This window comes from Pan paniscus, chromosome 19, assembly GCF_029289425.2.
Source record: "Pan paniscus chromosome 19, NHGRI_mPanPan1-v2.0_pri, whole genome shotgun sequence".
NCBI lineage: Eukaryota > Metazoa > Chordata > Mammalia > Primates > Hominidae > Pan > Pan paniscus.
The window spans coordinates 90,913,172-90,931,957 of record NC_073268.2 but is presented as its reverse complement, the minus strand read 5'-3'; the positions used below and the strand labels follow the sequence as shown (position 1 = coordinate 90,931,957).

Below are 18,786 nucleotides of genomic sequence, written 5' to 3'. Positions count from 1 at the left end.
TAGGATCCCTGACTGTCTCTCCCTTACCTCCCCCCCAACTTCTCTTTCCTAGGGTCCTCCTGCTAAAGATGCCACTGTCCTCACCATACCAGATCCCTTAAGTCATGAAACTGGGAGTAAGTAAAACAAAAAAGAAAAGAGAAAGGGTATTCAGAAGCAGGGAAGAGGAGTTTGTAGAGGACAGAGGCTTATCCCCTGAGGACCAAGGCCATCTCCAGCAGTGCGGGGTGGGGGCCGGGCTGATGGGAAGGGGATGTGACAGGCGTGGCTCCCACATCTCAGAGGGCTTGGCTGAGGCCCTGGCCCTGGGTTCAGGCCTGGGCGCTCTTGAGGGAGTGGAATGGCAGCGGGACCCGTCTGGTCTGCCTGCCCACCCAGAATGATGACCTCTGGATGTGTTTTCCCTGTAGCTACCCCTCTCACCCAAAACATTATTGGGCTGAAGAGCCAGCTCCCCTGGGTCACCTCTGCTGAAGCCATACTCAGAGGGGACCTCTCACTCCTTGACCCACGGGGAGGGGGAGTGGGGAGTCCTTGAACTTTCTGCCCTAGGAATTCCCAGATGTTTCTGTGCCAAGCATTGCCCTAGGTACTGAAGACAGAGCTTGGGCAAAACGAGGACGTCTCTATGGCACTGAGGGTCCCGTCTGTTGGCAGAGACAGACGACAGCATGTGTCATGTGTGTCACGTGCGAGGGGAGCTGCTCAGTGCCACTACGAATAGTCAGGGTCGAGGGAAGAGAATGCTCGGACAGACCTGAGGGACCGAGGGAACTCAGGGAGTTATTTGAGGTCGCAGGTCAGGGAAGGCCCTCGGGGCGGGGCGGGGCGGGGGTGGGGGGTGTCTCCACTGGGGTCTCCGTGCCCCTGACGCCTCCGTCCCTACTACCTGGGGCTGGGTCTCACCGCAGGGTCGCCTCCCCGCCTAGCCACTCTCAGCGCATCGGCCTGGCTCCTCCCTCCGCGGCGGTTCTGATGCCGCCTGCCAGGGTCGCTCGCCTGAGCCGGGCCTGGGTCGCCAGCGCCCGCAGCAGAGGAGCCAGGGTGTCTCGCACCTTGACCCCGGGGGCGGGTGTCCCCAGGCGGCGCGTGACTCCGCCCCGGCCCGCCCCGCCTCGCCTGCGCCGCAGACACACGCCCTAGTCCTTCAGTCCTCCGTGCGCGTCGGGCCCAAGCCCACAGAGCCCATGGAACCGGCGCGGAGCGCGCCCCGTGGGGGCGAGGCGCTGCTGCGGGAGCTGGAGGTGCTGGTGCAGGACGTGGTGAGGACGAGCTCCTGGTGGGAGCGCCACGGCGTGGACTGCGCCATCCTCGCGCTCAGCCTCCTCGCCTTGCCGGCAGGTGAGGAACGCGGGGACCCGGCGTCCCGGCCGGGCTGCGGGTGGGGGCGGGGTGCGGCGGAGGTGGCGGCGCGGGGTCTGCCATAGCAGCCGTGGGAGTGCAGCCGTGCGGAGTGGACTGGCGGCGGCAGGGAGGTGGAGGTGGTCGGGGCCCCTCACCCAAGGATGGAGGGTCACACCCCGAACCTGAGAGTCTGGACTGGGGTGTTCTGCCCTGTGTACCCTAGGAGCGGGGCGCAGGAGGAGGGACGGGGTCTGATGGCAGGAGGGTGGTGGAAGGGAAAGTTGAGAGGAGCGGGGGAGTGGCCGGGAGTGATGAGGTGCCCCCCCACCCCCGGGAAGGGAGACGGTGTTCTTTGGGGACCCAGGTGAGTGGGGAGGGGGTGGGAGTTTCCCCTGGACCCTTCCTGGTCTGGAACACCCATGGTACCTGAGGCCCCAACATTGCTTTGGCTGGGGGCCCAGGACCACGCACGGGAGAGTCAGGACCAGGCACGGGAGAGTCAGGACCGCTGGAGGGGCAGTCCTGGTTCCCCTCAGGCCACAGTGGGACCTGCCTCACTCCGGCCAGTGGCAGCCCCCAGAGCCTAGCCCACTTTAGCCTGGGCTCCCAGGGTAAAGGTCGAGGTATTTGGGCCCAGATCACCCAGAGCTAGAGAAAGACCCGTCTCCTTCCTCCTCTCCACGCAGGCTTCCTGTGCCTGCGCTGGGAGAATGCCCTGGTCTTTGCATCCGGCATCACCATCTTGGGTGTGTGCCACTACACACTCACTGTCAAGGGCAGCCACCTGGCCACTCATGGGGCCCTCACCGAGTCCAAACGCTGGAGCAAGATCTGGCTGCTTTTCTTTGTGGAGGTGAGCCTGGGAGAAGGAGGATGGGGGCAGCTGCTGGGACCCGTGTGGCAGCCTCATTCTTCTGTTCGAGCATGCGGGTGTGTCCAGCTGTGCCTGTGCCCACGGGGGCAGGCCGCCGCAGCTGATGGTATGCCGGTCCACTGGTGCAGTATGCACTACAGCGTGTCTGAGGACTTCTCCAAGCCCTTGAGCGGGTCTTTGCACCCCATGGGTAGAGAATTGTAGGATGAGTATGCCACTGTCTTGGCCCACAGTTACAACCAGTGGGGCCTCCAGATTTTGCAGTCAGGGTTTAAAATGTGACCCACAGACAGAAAGGGAGGGGGAGGAGGGGCCCAGTGTCCACAAGGGGCAGCGTCCTCACTCCGGATGATGCTCCTCTGATGCCTGGCCATGGCCTAGCCTTCCTGAGAAGCCCCCTGCTCCCCGGGGTCAGCTCCAGGAAGTACCTACCTCACCTGACCCTTGCCCTCCCTTCTTCCACCCCTTCCCAGTTCGACCTTGGCCTTCTTACCTTCGGGCAAGCCCAGGAAGGCAAAAGTTTCGACCAGCTTGTCTTTCTCTCTTGACTGGTCTCCAGGCCTCCCCAGTTCCTCTGCTGAACTTGCTCCCTCCTCCTTTCCAGGGGGACCGTCGCCTGGCCACCCAGGTGATGGTTCCCCTGAATAAATGAATGGCCACACCTTATGAATAAATAGGAAAGCTGGGACCAGAAACAGTTCTTTTCTGGAAGGACTGGTCGTTGTGACCAATTAACTCAATTATTAAGTTTTTATAAAGTTATATAACTTTATATAACTGTCTACACACACATATATCATCACTATCCACTCAGCTGAGTGGATGAAGCATTTCTCACCTAGCACTATCCCCTGCTTCTTCCCCTCCCCTGCCCCTCTCACCAGCACACACATCAAAGTGCTGAAGACAAGAGGAACTGACAGGCTTCTGATCCTCGGGGTCAATTTCAAGACAATTCCTTTCCCACGGAGCCCTGAGCATTGGTCCCGGCCAGACTCTAAGACACGGGCCAGGCTCTGGAGTCTGGGTCAGCTGCCCGCCAAGTTTGTAATCCACAGAGAGGCAAGGGAGACATTGGGCTGTGCTGGTGACATGGACTGTGTCATAATGCTGGGTCACAGGGGCAGAATGAGCTATGTTTGGATTTTTTTAAAAAGCTGTACTGAGGCTGGGTGAAGTGGCTCACACCTGTAATCCCAGCACTTTGGGAGGCCGAGGCAGGTGGATCGCCTGAGGTCAGGAGTTTGAGACCAGCATGACCAACATGGTGAAACCTGATCTCTACTAAAAATACAAAAATTAGCCGGGCATGGTGGCACGCACCTGTAATCCCAGCTACTCAGGAGGCTGAGACAGATCAAGACTCTGTCTCAAAAAAAAAAAAAAAGAAAAAGAAAAAGAAAAAAGCTGTACTGAGTACCAGGAGCCTAGAGGCAGCTGAGGATGAGGAGCAGGTACTGAGACTTTGGGACTGCTTGGCTGTAAGGGATTTATTGCACAGAGGTAACCTAGTGGTTCTCAGACTTCAGTGTGTAGCAGAATGATCTGGAGGCCTAGGCTTGCTGGAGAAGAGGACTCGGGCCACTGTGTTTTTACCAAGTTCCACAGGTGAATCTGATACCCACCAAAGTGTTACACCCACACAATAGCTATCATGTGTGCCAAATGAATGCAGGAGGCCAAGGACGCCTCCTCTGAGAAGCCTTCCTGGGCTTCTCTACTGGAGCGCTCCACCGGAAACCCAGCACGCTTGAGATACCCAGATAGCCTCAGTGCTGCATTCTGCTTGTGAATGCTGTCTTGTTCCCGTAAGCCCAGTGGCTTCATCTTTGCCTCTTTGACTCTTCAGCTCCTGGCACAGACTTGAGCTCTTGGCAATATTCTTCCATCAATATTTGCTGACGATGACCCTGCAGTTGTCTAGGGAACCAGGTTCAGGCCTGCAATCCCCCTCGAAGCTGGGGAGGAAAGGCTTGGCTCCCGCTTCATGTCGTGACACCTGCCTGGTGGACTGCAGTGGGCTGAGGAACAGGGCCCGAGTAGTTTATTACTCAAGCCTCCGACTGACCTACGTGGGATGCGTCTTGATTTTTTCATCCCACAGGTGCCCTCCAGCTACCCTCTGGGGAGGGTCCAGTTCCAAGTGTGGGGGAAGGGGCAGACCAGTCTCCCTAGTCTGGCTGACATTGGTGAGGCAAGTGCACTGCTGGAGGAGGGTGCTGGTCTTGTCTGCCACACAGGGTGGCGGCGAGGACAGCGGGGCTCACGCCTGTAATCCCAGCACTTTGGGAGGCCGAGGTGGAAGGATCACTTGAAGTCAGGAGTTCAAGACCAGCCTTTGAAGCCATGGTTGAACTCCCAGCTCCACTGGCTGCCCTGACCTTGAGCAAGTTACTTAATTCAGCATCTAAGTGTCACTTTCCTCACGTAATAAACAGGAGAAATAACACGACCTCCCTCATGAGGCCAGCATGTGGATAAAATGAAACAGTGCAGACCTTAACGGAGGGCCTGGTCCTGACACCCTCCACCAGTATGATCTTCACTTTCTTTCTCTGGAGTTAATGTGGTCAGCTGCAAGGAAAGGGTTAGCAGTTGTTTGCTTTGTCTTTTTTTTTTTTTTTTTTTTTTTTGAGACTGAGTCTCGCTCTGTTGCCCAGGCTTCAGTGCAATGATGCAGTCTCGGCTCACTGCAACCTCCACCTCCAGGGTTCAAGTGATTCTCCCTCCTCAGCCTCCCTAGTAGCTGGGATTATAGGCACCCGCCACCATGTCCAGCTAATTTTTTTTTTTGTATTTTTGTAGAGACAGGGTTTCACCATGTTGGCCAGGCTGGTCTTGAACTCCTGAGCTCAGGTGAGCCACCCACCTCGGCCTCCCAAAGTGCTGGGATTACAGGCGTGAGCCACTGTACCCGGCCTTTTTTTTTTTTTTGGTTTGTTTGTTTGTTTTGTTTTTGTTGTTTTTTTAACTGCAAGTTTGCAAAGCTCAACAGGGCTGTGTATATGTTGGGGCGTTGGGTGCTGTGTCATCTGGGCCTCTGCAGGGCGCAGAGGACACGTTCTTGATGCCTAGGACCTCAGAGGATGCCCCGAGACCCTTCCTGGATTTCTGACTCTCCTCCCATGTCTTGGTGCCTTCTCTCTTAGGATCCTTCCTTGTGGGATATCTGTGCTTTTCCCAAACCTTGACGCTCAGGAGACATCTTCATTGCAGAATAATGCAGCCATAGGCCCTGGGCTCCTTTTGGTGTTTGGCAAATGCTGCAGCCTCAGGCATTAACTGAGTATCATTGGCGGTCCCAGGTGCCCAGCTTTTGCTGGGATTGTCTCAGGCTTTACCAGCTCCAAGCTGGGCCATTGGATCTGGGGGAGGGGCAGACAGGTTGGAGGGGGAGGCTTCCACTCCAGGCTGTTGTTTCTCTCCTAAACTATCCAACCTCCGAAGACCCATTTGTGTTCCAGATAGGAAAGTTCTATCCCTCCTGGTAGCCTAACCCTGATCTTCTCTCCTGCCACTGATAACCTTGGTCTTACCCAGCGAGAGTACCTGCCCAGCCCTGTCCTGGGCCACCATGGGGACTGCCAGGCGTATTCTCAGGGACTGCCAATGAAGGGCACTGTACCATGCTCAGATGGCCACGGGAAGGTTGGGGACAGTGTGGGGTGGGCAGGCCTCCCTAATTTAAGCCCCGAAGCTTGGGAAAGATTAACTCCTGAAAGGACTCTCCTGCATGTCACTCACAAGCCAAGATACTCCCCTGAGTGGGAGGGAACAGGCCCTGCCAGTTCCGAAGCTCCGGTGTCTCCGCTTCAAATCCTCCATGTGAAGTCAGCTTTGCTGCAGGCTTGGAGCCACAGCTGCTGGACCGGAGCTCTGCCCTGGGGGAGGGGCACCTTGTAGGAGAATGTCATCGGCTTCCTTCAGGGCTCTTGTGGGGGTGGAAACAGGGCCAGGAACCCCCGCCTAAGTCGTGATCCTGGAACGTTCTCTCCTCACAGGCGTTCAGTGTGACCATTACCCTCCAGGCCGTCTCTCCAACCTTCTCTCTGACTGTTCGCACGCAAACCTCGAGAGCTGTTGCCTAAGTTCAACTACGACTTCTTATTTTTTTAATTTTTAGTATTTATTTGGAGAGAAAACTCAGATTTGCAGTACAAAATATACTTTTGTAAAAGCTTTTTTATTTTTAAAATAATTATAGATTCACAGGCCTTGCAAAAATAGGACAGAGAGGTCTGGTGTAGCCTTCATCCAATTTCACGCAATAGTTACATTTATCTAAGTGTCATTCAATATCAAAACCAAGGAAACGGACATTGGTACTCTGCGTGTGTGTGTGTGTGTGTGTGTGTGTGTGTGTGGTGTCTCCATGCTCCAGTAGATGCTGGGGACATAACTGTGAATAAGACCCCGTTCCACTTCCCCAGGGACTCAGAGTCAAGTGCAAAAAAGACACATACAAATGACATCAAAATAATAAAAAACCCTGGCCGGGCGCAGTGGCTCACGCCTGTAATCCCAGCACTTTGGGAGGCCGAGGAGGGTGGATCACGAGGTCAGGAGATAGAGACCATCCTGGCCAACATGGTGAAACCCCGTCTGTACTAAAATACGAAAAAAGGTAGCCGGGCGTGGTGGCACACGCCTGTAGTCCCAGCTACTCAGGAGTCTGAGGCAGGGGAATTGCTTGAACCCGGGAGGCGGAGGTTGTGGTGAGCTGAGATTGTGCCACTGCACTCCAGCCTGGTGAGAGAGCAAGACTCCATCTTAAAAAAAAAAAAAAAAAAAATAATAATAATAATAATAAAAAATCCTGATCACACTAGCTAAGGCTTACTGGCTGCTTCCTGCATCCTTTTTGTAAATTACCTCATTTCAGAGTCACACCTCCCTATGAGGGTTAAGCTACTGTTACCCTCACTTTGTAGATGAGAAAACACTGATCTGGGAGTTTAAGCCACTTGTGCAATGCCACGCCAGCTGGTAGGTGACTGGGGCAGGCAGATGTGATGAGGGCATTGACCAGGGTGGAGTGAAAGCTCTGAGAGCTCAGGGTGGGAAGAGCACATTGGACAGTGTCTGGAGATATTTTTGGCTATCAAGATGGGGGTGTGGGCCAGGCCCAGTGGTTCCCACCACCTTGGGAGGCCAAGGCAGGAGGATTGCTTGAGCCCAGGAGTTTGAGACCAGCCTGGGCAACACAGCGAGAGCCTGTCTCTACAAAACAAAACTAAAATTAGCTGGATGTGGCGGTGTGCACCTGTAGTCCAAGCTACTTGGGAGGCTGGATGCTGAGGCAGGAGGATTGCTTGAGCCTGGGAGTTCAAGCCTTCTGTGAGCCAAGATTTTATCACTATACTCCATATACTCCATACTCCAGCCTGGGCAACAGAGTAAAAGTCTGTCTCGAAAAAAAAAAAAAAAAGACTGGGGTGTGTGTGCGTGTGCATGCTACTGGCATCTAGTGTGTAGAGGCCAGGGACATTGCTAAATGTCCTACAGTGCACAGGACAGTCCCTGACACAAAAAGTGCCTGAGTCCCAAATGTGAATCATGCAGGGCTGAGAAACTCCAGGGACGGTTTCCAGGGGAGATGCTATCAGGACAGAGTTGGCCAAACTAAGGAGCAGGAAGGTGGCTTCAGACAGAACAAATATATGGACAAAGGCTGTGGGAAGCAGTACAGTGCATGAGGGACCCTCAGGAATCAGGAGTCACCAGAATCCAATGGGGACCCTGGAGAGGGGAAAGGGGGCGTATGGCAGGCAGAGGACCTGGAACTTGGTCTTGTGGCCAAAGGTGGTAATCTAAGTTGGTAATTTTCAAAACTAACTTATTTTTCGAATAGGTAATGTGTTTACATGATTCAGAATTCAAAAAGCATCGGGAGAGGTCTTTGTCCTACCCCTTTCTGCAGATGTCCCATTTCCTCCTGGGAGATGATGGCTGGAGGTTATCAGTCTCTTCTTCTATGTTCTTCTCTAATATTTTCCTCTTTTAGTTTTTTTTTTTTTTTTTTTTTTAGACAGGGTTTCACTGTATTGCCCAGGCTGGAGTGCAGTGGCACAATCTCAGCTCACTGCAGCCTCCACCTCGTGGGTTCCAGTGATTCTCTTACCTCAGCCTCCCAAGTAACTGGGAGTACAGGCGTGCACCACCACGCTCTGCTAATTTTTGTATTTTTAGTAGGGGTTTCCCCATGTTGGCCAGGCTGGTCTTGAACTCTTTTTTTTTTTTTTTTTTTGAGACGGAGTCTCGCTCTGTTGCCCAGGCTGGAGTGCAGTGGTGGGATCTCCTCTCACTGCAAGCTCCACCTCCCAGGTTCAGGACATTCTCCTGCCTCAGCCTCCCAAGTAGCTGAGACTACAGGCGCCCTCCACCATGCCCAGCTAATTGTTTGTATTTTTAGTAGAAACGGGGTTTCACCGTGTTAGCCAGGATGATCTCGATCTCCTGATCTCGTGATCCGCCCGCCTCGGCCTCCCAAAGTGCTGAGATTATAGGCGTGAGCCACTGCGCCTGGCTGGTCTTGAACTCTTGACCTCAAGTGATCTGCCCGCCTTGGCCACCTAAAGTGCTGGGATTACAGGCATAAGCTACCACACCTGGCCCCTCTTTTAGTTTTTAAACAAACAGTACACTACAGGATTAAGACCATAATTATGAAATTATGATGCAGTTTTGGGTTTTAACTGTGTCACTCTACTGGATTTGAGGCAGACAAGGCAGGAGATGGGATGAAGGTGTTGGCATGGGCAGGCTGAGAGATGGTAAGGACAGACGGGCAGGGATGGGGTTCAAGGAGGAGGGTGTAGGTGGTGGTTGTCTGGGTGGTATCTGTGGTGAGAAGGAAGAGGTACAGGAGTGGCGGGCAGCAGGAATGACCAGGATGAGAAAGAGGGATTGAGGGTCGTCACAGGGGCAGCGTTGGTCTGGCAGGAGGGCTTCTGGGCTGGATCTGCGTAGCTTCCGTTCCTCTCTCCAGACTCTTGCTGGCTCCCACAGCATGAGCAGCCCCTTCACATCTGGCTTCAGAATGCTGGGGGCCTCTGGGGCTCCATGGACTCAGTAGTAGGTTTTCTAGGTAAAATACAAAAAGTCCAGTGATATGATTTTGATGTTTGTCCCACCTAAATCTCAGGATGAAATGTAATATTTATTTATTTATTTTTTTGGTGGTTTTCTTAAAAAAATGCCTTTGAGTTGCAGATCAGGTGAGTTGGTTTTGGAAGTACTGGTAGTTCTGTTGGTGTGAGAGAGACTTGTCTACAGGCAGATAAACCCAAGTTTGCCAACAAAGGCAGTAACCCCAGTGGCCAGCTGCTGCCGCTACTGCACAGTGAGGAGGAGGTGGGGCCTGGTGGGAGGTGACTGGATCATGGAGGGGTTTCTCATGAATGGTTTGGCAGCATCCCCTTGGTGTTGTCTTGGTGAGAGTGACGGTGAGTTCTCAAAAGATCTGGTCATTTAGGCTGGGCGCAGTGGCTCACGCTGTATTCCCAGCATTTTGGGAGGCCGAGGCGGGTGGATAACTTGAGTTCAGGAGTTCGAGACCAGTCTGGCCAACGTGGCGAAACTCCGTCTCTACTAAAAATATAAAAAGTTAGCTGGGTGTGGTGGCGTGTGACTATAATCCCAGCTACTCAGGAGGCTGAGGCAGGAGAATCGCTTGAACCCGGGAGGTGGAGGTTGCAGTGAGCTGAGATCGCACCATTGCACTCCAGCCTGGGCAACAGAGCAAGACTCGGAAAAAAAAAAAGAAAAGAAAAGGATCTGGTCATTGAAAAGTGTGTGGCACCCCTATCCCCGTGTCGCTGCTCCTGCTTTCATCATGTCACTGCTTGCTCCCTCTTCCCCTTCCCTGTGGACTTCTGCCACGATTGTCACGACTGTGATCTGCCATGATTGCAAGCGTCCTGAGGCCTCCCTACCAAGCTTCCTGTGCAGCCTGCAGAACACTGAGCCCGTGAAACCTCTATTCTTTACAAACTACCCAGCCTCAGGTATTTCTTTAGCAATGCAAGAATGGCCTAACACACATTGATAAATTTGAATTTCAGACAACCAATATTTTTGTATAAGTATATCCCAAATATTCCACGTATTTTTTGTTTATCTGAAATTCAGAATTAAGAGGGCATCCTGTATTTTCATTTGCCACACCCGTCAGTCTTGCTCAGGGAGCGTACAAGTCTCCAGGTGCAAGTCCTCAGGGAACTCTTCGGGCTGGCTCTGGGGCAGGATCTGTGTGAATGCAGCCATGTTTTAGACACCTTTGGGATGAGAGAGGGACCCTGGTGAGGGCCACAGCAAGAATAGTCCTCGAGAGCACCTTATCCTGATGGGAGTGGGTCCCGTACAGTCGGCAACGAGCCCATCAAATGGCGCTGATGGCATTCTCTTCCTTTTCCCAGGGACAAGGCCCTGGGAACCCCACAGGCCTAGCATGGTGCTGGGCACCACTGGGGGTCCGACAATGCTTATGTGAACAAACAACTGCGTGAAAGAACAAATGGGGCTGGGCGCAGTGGCTCACACCTGTGTTCCTAGCACTTTGGGAGGCCGAGGTGGGTGGATCACATGAAGCCAGGAGTTCGAGACTAGCCTGGCCAACATGGTGAAACCCTGTCTCTACTAAAAATACAAAAATTAGCCAGGCATGGTGGTGGGCATCTGTAATCCCAGCTACTTGGGAGGCTGGGGCAGGAGAACCCAGGAGGCGGAGGTTGCAATGAACCAAGAACCCATGAGGCAGAGGTTCACCACTGCACTCAAGCCTGGGCAACAGAGCGAGACTCCATCTCAAAACAGAATAAAAATAAAATAAATAATCCTTTTCAGCAGGACCATCCATTTTCCAACTAACTCAGCAGCATGTGGTCATCCGCCACCGCCCTCAGGAAGTGTGCGAGTGAAGGGCGCTGAGCCTGGTGCAGTGAGCCCTCTGCGGGGGTGTTCCGCTGTCCTTTCCTGGCTTGCAGTGACTGGTATTGGGAAACTTTTCACGTCGTTCCAGAAACAGGCAGCATCTTCAATAAAATTAGCCACATTTTCTGTCTTAGATAAAATATCGGAAGAGGCTTACATCTGCATACCATTTGCATGTATCTGCTTAAGAAACACCTTAGCGTGGCTTTTGCATTCCAGACTGACTACTCTCCTAGGAGTCAGAGCGCACGTGCTGCTGCTCAGAGCGGCTTCCGAGAATCCCATTGGGGATCCACACTGCAGAAGAGTCACCTCTAGGGAGAAGCTCTTGGCCCCCACCAGGGCACCGCCCCCACCTTGTGGACTGGTCAGGGGATGGTGTCCCTGCTCTCTCAGACCACTCCTGCCGCCCCTCCTGGCTGCTGCTCCGGGCTGAGAGTGCTCAGTGTTATTAACGAGCAGATGCTTCTAAGAGAAACACACATAAAATCATTGCATTGGATGCCGGGGTCATCACCTGCAGTGCCTCCAATCACGACAGCCTCTGAGACTCATTGCCTGGGCAGTCACTGGCAGATTGGCACTCCAGGGGTCCAGCCTCCCACCCCCAAATGCTTTGCAGCTTCGTCAAACGGACACGATTGTATTGACTGGCTGCCACTCCGTGGTCATAGATACCTGAGAGTTGATGGTCAAAGCGGATTAGCTGGGGCTGTAAGGCAGGACGGCCCTGGACATGCAGGGTTTGAGGAGGTGGGGGTGTTCTCCGGGCTCTCAAAGGTCCTGCATTGCTCAATTGTGCCTGACACGGACCCTAGTGTCATTTCTGGTTCCCTCCTCTAGGTGTGCACAGCCTTCACTGCAGAGCATGCCACGCATGGGCACATCAAGATGCACCATGCCTACACCAACGTGGTGGGCCTGGGGGACTCCAGCACGTGGAGGCTGCCTTGCCTCAACCGCTATGTCTACATGTTCCTTGCTCCTTTCCTCCTCCCCATCGCCACTCCACTGGTGGCTGTTGGTGAGTGCCATGAGAGCCCGGTCCGCAGTGCCCTGCATGGACCTAGTTCCCCTGTTCTCCTCCCCTGCCTGGCTTCATGGAGGCTGCTTATAGAGGAAGGCCCGATAGATACGTGCTGAGACAGCATGGCAGGGTAGAAAGAGCCTCAGACCTGGAGCTGAGTCTGGCTCTGCCGCTTACTAGCTGGGGACTATGGGCAGATAACTTAACTTGTCTGAGCCTCGGGTCCTGTACCTCCTCCTCAAGTATGGTGTGAAAGAAAATGAGGTCCTAAGTATAAAAATGTTTTGCAGGGTCTGCGTGTGGTGGCTGACGCCTGTAATCCTAGTACTTTGGGAGGCCGAGGCAGGTGGATTGCCTGAGCTTAGGAGTTTGAGACCACCCTGGGCAATATGGTGAAACCCCATCTCCACTAAAATACAAAAAATTAGCTGGGCGTGGTGGTGGGCGCCTGCAGTCCCAGTTACCTGGCAGGCTGAGGCAGGAGAATCACTTGAACCCAGGAGGCGGAGGTTGCAGTGAGCTGAGATCTCACCATCGCACTCCAGCTTGGGCTACAGAGGAGCCTCTGTCTCAAAAAAAAAAAAAAATGCTTTGCAGATGCCTTGCACAAATAATACTTCGTGTTATCAGCTTTGATAACAGGAGAGCTATGTCATATGGTGGAGGGAGGCAGGGGTGATGGGGCAGCTAGACCTGGGTTCAAATCCCAGGTCAGATTGGGATTTGAAATCTTGACCTTGGTCAGATTGCTTAATGTTTCTGTTTCTTTGTTTCTTTTTCTTTTCTTTTCTTTCTTTTTTTTTTTTTTTTCAGAGTCTTGCTCTGTTGCCCAGGCTGGAGAGTGCAGTGGCACAATCTCAGCTTACTGCAGGTGGCACACATCTGTAGTCCCAACTACTCAGGGGGCTGAAGTGGGAGGATCACCCGAGCTTGGGAGGCCAGGCTCCTCCTGAGTAGCTGGGACCACAGGTGTGCGCCACGATGCCCAGCAAATTTTGTGTATTTTTGATAGAGATGGGGTTTCACCATGTTTCCCAGGCTGGTCTCGAACTCCTAGGCTCAAGCGATCTGCTTGCCGTGGCCTCCCAAAGTGCTGGGTTTATAGGCTTGAGCCATCGAGCCTGGCCTCTATTTCTTCATCCACACAATGGGGTGCCCTGCTTTTCAGGGCTGTTGTGGGTATGAATTGAACACGCCTGGCCCCTGCCACTGCCTTAGCACGCTTGAGCCAGCAGGGAGCCGCTCCTGATGGATCTGAGCCTTGCCTGTCCCCTCCCCCTATGGCAGAGCGGCTGAGGAAGGTGGAGCTCGGGACAGCCCTGCGGACGCTGGCCCTGATTTCTCTGGGCCTTTATTCTCACTACTGGCTGCTCCTGAACGTGTCAGGCTTCAAGAACCCCAGCTCAGCCCTGGGCTGCATGTTCCTCACCAGATCCCTGTTGGCCCACCCCTACCTCCACGTCAACATCTTCCAGGTGAGGCCACCCCAACCTGGGGCGCTGGGCAGCTAAGGGGAGCATTCTCCAGGGGCCCTGATCACAGGCTGGACTCTAGGTTGAGGAGAGAGGGGCCACCTGAAGGATGAGGCATCCTCCCTCTCGCTCTCATCACACTGTGCCCTCGCCTCGTCCTGGAGAGACCCTGCCTGCCCTCTCAGCAGTCAAGATCCTACTCATCATTCATGGTCAAGTTTCACAGGTAGTGTCAAGTGCTTCCTCTGCCAGGCACTATGCTAGGTCTAGGAAATCAGGGGTGAACAGGAGCTTCGGATTGGTGCAGGACAGGACACAATTATGGGATTAAGTAATTAACAGCAGTTGTGGTAAGTGGTCCCCTCCCGACCACCCCCTGCTCCGAGGATCATTCGAGTTTTGGTTTCAGGGAAGAAGCAGGCTTCTCAGCTGGGTGCGGTGGTTCACTCCTGTAATCCCAACACTTTGGGAGACTGAGGTGGGTGGATCACCTGAGGTCAGGAGCCTGGCCAACATGGTAAAACCCTGTCTCTATTAAAAACACAAAAATTAGCTGGGCATAGTGGCGAGCACCAGTAATCCCAGCTACCTGGGAGGCTGAAGCGGGAGAATCGCTTGAACCCGGGAGGCAGAGGTTGCAGTGAGCCGAGATTGCGCCACTGAACTCCAGCCTGGGGGACACAGTGAGACTCCAGCTAAAAAGAAAGAAATAATAATAATAATAATGAAGTGAGCTTCTCCTCAACATAGTCAGCATGCCTCCCTCCATGCGCGGATGCCAAGCAGTAGGAGATAAAGGCCCCTAGTGCCTGCCCCGAGAAAGATGGAGGAACTGGAGACGGAATTCCTCACGGGAGGCCAGGGCTCAGCATTCAGCTCCAGCGTCATTTCCACAGGGACGTCTCCCTGCTCCCTGCCCAGGGAAGGCCTCAGAGTAGAGCTTCCTGTACTTCCTTGTCCAGCACTTACCACAACTGCTGTTAACTACTTAATTACTTAATCCCATAATTGAGTCCTGTCCTGAACCCACCGAAGCTCCTGGTCACCTCTGAGTTCCTGACCTCTGAGTTCCTGAGCACCTGGCAGAGGAAGCACTTGACACTGCCTATTAAACTTGACCTTGAATGATGAGTAGGATCTTGACTGGTGAACAGAGCAGGAAGGGTCTCTCCAGAATGAGGCAAGGGCACAGTGTGATGAGACTGAGTGGTAGGCAGTTGAGAGCATTAGGGAACCATGGGACCTGAGAGGTGTGCAGGCTAAGCCCCTCACTGTTCAGATGGGGAGGGAGGCCCAGAGATGGATGAGACTCAGTGCAGAAAACAGACAAGGTCGTCATCGGAGCTGGGCCAGGAGCCCCTCTACCAGGTCCCCCCACATGGGAGGTGGGTGACACAAGAACCCTCTGGGTAGCATGAGGTCCCAGGGCACCTGGAGTGGGGTGGGGAGGTCCAGGCTGCCCGGCGTGACCCACGTGTCTGTCACAGCACATCGGACTGCCCATGTTCTCCCGGGACAACAAGCCCCGTCGGATTCACATGATGAGCCTGGGGGTGCTTAACCTGGCCCGGCTGCCCGTGCTGGACTGGGCGTTCGGCCACTCGATCATCAGCTGCCATGTGGAACACCATCTATTCCCCAGGCTGTCTGATAACATGTGCCTGAAGGTAGTCGAGGGCTGGGCTGGGGGCGCTGGAATAAAGGGACTGTTAGAGGATGGAAAGGAAGATTCTTCCGCCTGGGGGGGGTTGCTCACACTATAATCCTGGCACTTGCGGAGGCTGAGGTGGGCAGATTGCTTGAGCCCAGGAGTTTGAGAGCAGCCTGGGCAACATGGTGAAACCCCATCTCTACAAAAAATTCAAAACTTAGCGGGGTGTGGTGGCACATGCTTGTGGTCCCAGCTGCTTGGAAGCTGAGGTGAGGGCCACCTGAGTCTGCAGAGGTTGGGGCTGCAATGAACCATAATCGTGCCACTGCACTCCAGCCTGGGTGACAGAGTAAGACCCTGTCTCAAAAAAAAAAAAAAAAAAAAGTGGTGAGGGGAGGGAGGAACCTTCAGGGTTCACCTGAACTCCAAGTCCCCCAACTGGCCTGGTCAGAGGTCACCCAGGAAGGGCAGCCCAGTGTATCCACAGCAGCATGGGTTTTAAATCAGAGATACCCAGGTTTCTTACTAGCAGGGCGACTGGACAAGTGAACTGAATGCCTCTAGGCCTCAGCTTTCTCTTCTGTAAAATGGGAGTAGAAGGGCTTCTGTTGACAGGCTTTGAGGATGAAATGGAGAAATATATCTGAAATGTTTGGCACATGGTAGGTGCTTGGTAAGAGGGAGCTCTGATTTTTATCCCCCTGTGCCAAGGAGGGCTGTCATGCAGTCAGGATCCCTGGATGTCGGAGAGAAGCCACTCCTTTCTTCTGCAGGGTTAGGGACAAGAATTCTCTGACTTAAGCCCTTCTGCTCCTCCGGAGAATCTTGGAACAAGGCCGATAGGAACTGGGGGTGGGAAGATGACGTCCCTCCCTCCCCTGACGGGATGATGGGCCTGCCCACAGCCCCTGCTCATAGGCCCTCTCCTGCCCATCTTCCACCAGGTGAAGCCCGTGGTGTCCCAGTTCCTCCGTGAGAAGCAGCTACCGTACAACGAGGACTCATACCTGGCTCGCTTCCAGCTGTTTCTCCGTCGCTATGAGGAATTCATGGTGCAGGCCCCACCCATCACTGAGCTTGTGGGGCTGCAATGAGGCTGGGCCGGTGCAGCCACCCTGCCCCTCCCTGGCCTGGCCCTGGCCCTCCTGCTGCTGCTGGTCCAGGGGGTGTGGCTCAGTGGCTGGTGGTGGACCTGGAGAGTGGAGGCACCGGCCAGGCAGGGGGGCAGGGGAGCTCAGGCCTGGGGTCTGGGGGCCACCTGCCTTGCGTGCTTTTCTGGGTTTTGAGGGGTGTCTGGGGGAAGCGGTAATGGTGGCTGTGCATTCTGGTCAGTCTGGACCTCAGCAACTTCATCTCAGGACTAAAGAGCTGGGTCCTTCCCCCTGCTCCATCCGAGCCTTGGTAGGGTTAAAGGGAGGTGACAGGGTGAAGAGGGATCCTGTGCAGGGGCCACCTGGGAGATAGCAGGGGGCACAGAGAGAGCAGGGTCAGCTCCCTCGGCTGGGACCTCCCTGGCATTGGGAGAGCCCCACACGGCCTTGGCTATTGCTTCCTTCAGGCTCTGCCCACCAAGGTGCCCTCTCCCCGGGGACCTCAGGGTGAGCTTGCTTTTGGCAGGCCTTCCTCGATCCTCAGCCAAAGGAACCTGTGCAAGACACTGGCTCAGCAGTTCCCCAGGCCGCAGTATCAGCAAGATAAAAGTGAGTGTGTTTTGTCGGGAGGGAACTCCAGGGGAAGTGAGGGGAGAAGGTTCCCCAGGGACAGAGTTGGGGAAAGAGTATAAATAGCCAGCCAGGGGCGGTGGCTCATGCCTGTAATCCCAGCACTTTGGGAGGCCAAGGCGGGTGGATCGCGAGGTCAGGAGCTCGAGACCACCCTGGCCAACATGGTGAAACCCTGTCTCTACTAAAAATACAAAAAATTAGCTGGATGTGGTGGCATACACTTGTAGTCCCAGCTACTTGGGAGGCTGAGGCAGAAGAATCACTTGAACCCCGGAGGTGGAGGTTGCAGTGAGCCAAGATTGCACCATTGCATTCCAGCCTGGGTGACAGAGCGAGACTCCATCTCAAAAAAAAAAAAATTAAAAATAAGACTCCCGTTCAAAAAAAAAAAAAAAGAATAAATAGCTTTGAATGTGACCTTGGCTAGTTCAAACAGTTTGTTCTGTGATGTTTAGAAGTGAACCTGGGGATCATCTACTGGGAGAGAGAAGAATTTGTAGGAGGGGGCTGGGGCTGGAGGGGGTACTGGGAACAGGGTCCGGAGGACGGATGACCTCAGAGAGGAATGGGAGGAGGGTGGGGTGCAGATAGAAGAGCCTGAAGTCAGGGCTGGGCAGGGCTGTGGAAGGATGGTCTGCAGCCTGGGAGTGAGGTGGGAATATAAGGGAACTACCAATGCCAGGCAGAGGAAGAGGCCAAGGTGCTGGGGGACACCACTGAGATTCAGCCCACAGTGGGTAGTAGTGAGAGAGGGCTGGGAGCTGCCCCAGCTGGGGGCTGGACTGGGAGGGTGCTAGGAAGTGCCCAGGTGGAGGCTGAGGGAGAGACAGAGAAGGAGGCCAGACCCATTAGTTGAAAACAGGGTCTCTCACCTTGGCACTATTGACTTTTTTTTTTTTTTATGGAGATGGAGTCTCGCTCTGTCGCCCAGGCTGGAGTGCAGTGGCATGATCTCAGCTCACTGCAACTTCTGCCTCCCAGGTTCAAGCGATTCTCCTGCTTCAGCCTCCCGAGTAGCTGGGACTACAGGCGCCTGCCACCATGCCTGGCTAATTTTTTGTATTTTAGTAGAGACGGAGTTTCACCATGTTGCCCAAGCTGGTCTCGAACTCCTGAGCCCAGGCAATCCACCCACCTTGGCCTCCCAAAGTGCTAGGATTACAGGTGTGAGCCACCATGCGCAGTCACTACTGACATTTTATCTGGCCAATTCTGTGTTGTTGGGGGCTGTCCTGTGCATTGTTGGATGTTTAGCAGCGTCACTGGCTTCTACCTACTAGATGCTGGGAGCTCAAGTTGTGACAATCAAAAATGTCTCCAGACATTGCCGAGTTGACCCAGTTGAGAACATGCAAGTCATTCTCTGAGCGTGTAATTGCCTTGTTTTTCAGTGAAGGCCTTGGATAGGGTGAAAGGCCTCCTGACCCTGCTGATAGGGAGACAAACTGCCGGCAAATGGGAGCCTGGGGGATGGGCAGAGGGGTCTGGCTACAGGCACAGGCATTCCCTGAGCCTTGTTCCGTTGGAGAGCCCCATTCATCTCCACCACACCTTCCTTTACCAAAGACCACAGTTCCTTTAGACACCCTTTTCCATAGCTACAGACTCTCACTAGTTCTGAAACAGCTCCCTCCAGGCTTGCGGTGGTAGTGGTTTCCAGCTGTTGCTAGCCTGGGGTGCTTCTCCATTCCCTTCACCCTGCTCACACCTCTGTATACAAACTCCTTCATTAAACTGTCCTCAATCACGCCTTTTGAGTGTGC

The 18,786-nt window shown here is 54.1% G+C and overlaps 1 protein-coding gene across 1 annotated transcript; it reads left to right on the top strand.

The window, feature by feature from the left end:
• Positions 1-786: 786 nt before the first annotated feature.
• Positions 787-18,551, top strand: FADS6 (fatty acid desaturase 6). Its single transcript, XM_008965895.4, has 6 exons — positions 787-1,341; positions 2,031-2,197; positions 11,993-12,173; positions 13,464-13,651; positions 15,136-15,315; positions 16,244-18,551. Exons 1-6 carry the CDS (start codon positions 1,188-1,190, stop codon positions 16,391-16,393), a joined length of 1,020 nt encoding a protein of 339 aa, XP_008964143.4. The 5' UTR covers positions 787-1,187; the 3' UTR covers positions 16,394-18,551.
• The last annotated feature ends 235 nt before the right edge of the window (positions 18,552-18,786 follow it).

What these genes read in the sequence shown, in the direction of transcription:
- FADS6 (XM_008965895.4), top strand. Translation starts at nt 1,188, where the DNA reads ATGGAACCGGCGCGGAGCGCGCCCCGTGGGGGCGAGGCGCTGCTGCGG. An exon ending in TCCACGTCAACATCTTCCAG is followed by an intron (nt 13,652 to 15,135) that starts GTGAGGCCACCC and finishes TGTCTGTCACAG; the next exon opens with CACATCGGACTGCCCATGTT. An exon ending in CTGATAACATGTGCCTGAAG is followed by an intron (nt 15,316 to 16,243) that starts GTAGTCGAGGGC and finishes ATCTTCCACCAG; the next exon opens with GTGAAGCCCGTGGTGTCCCA.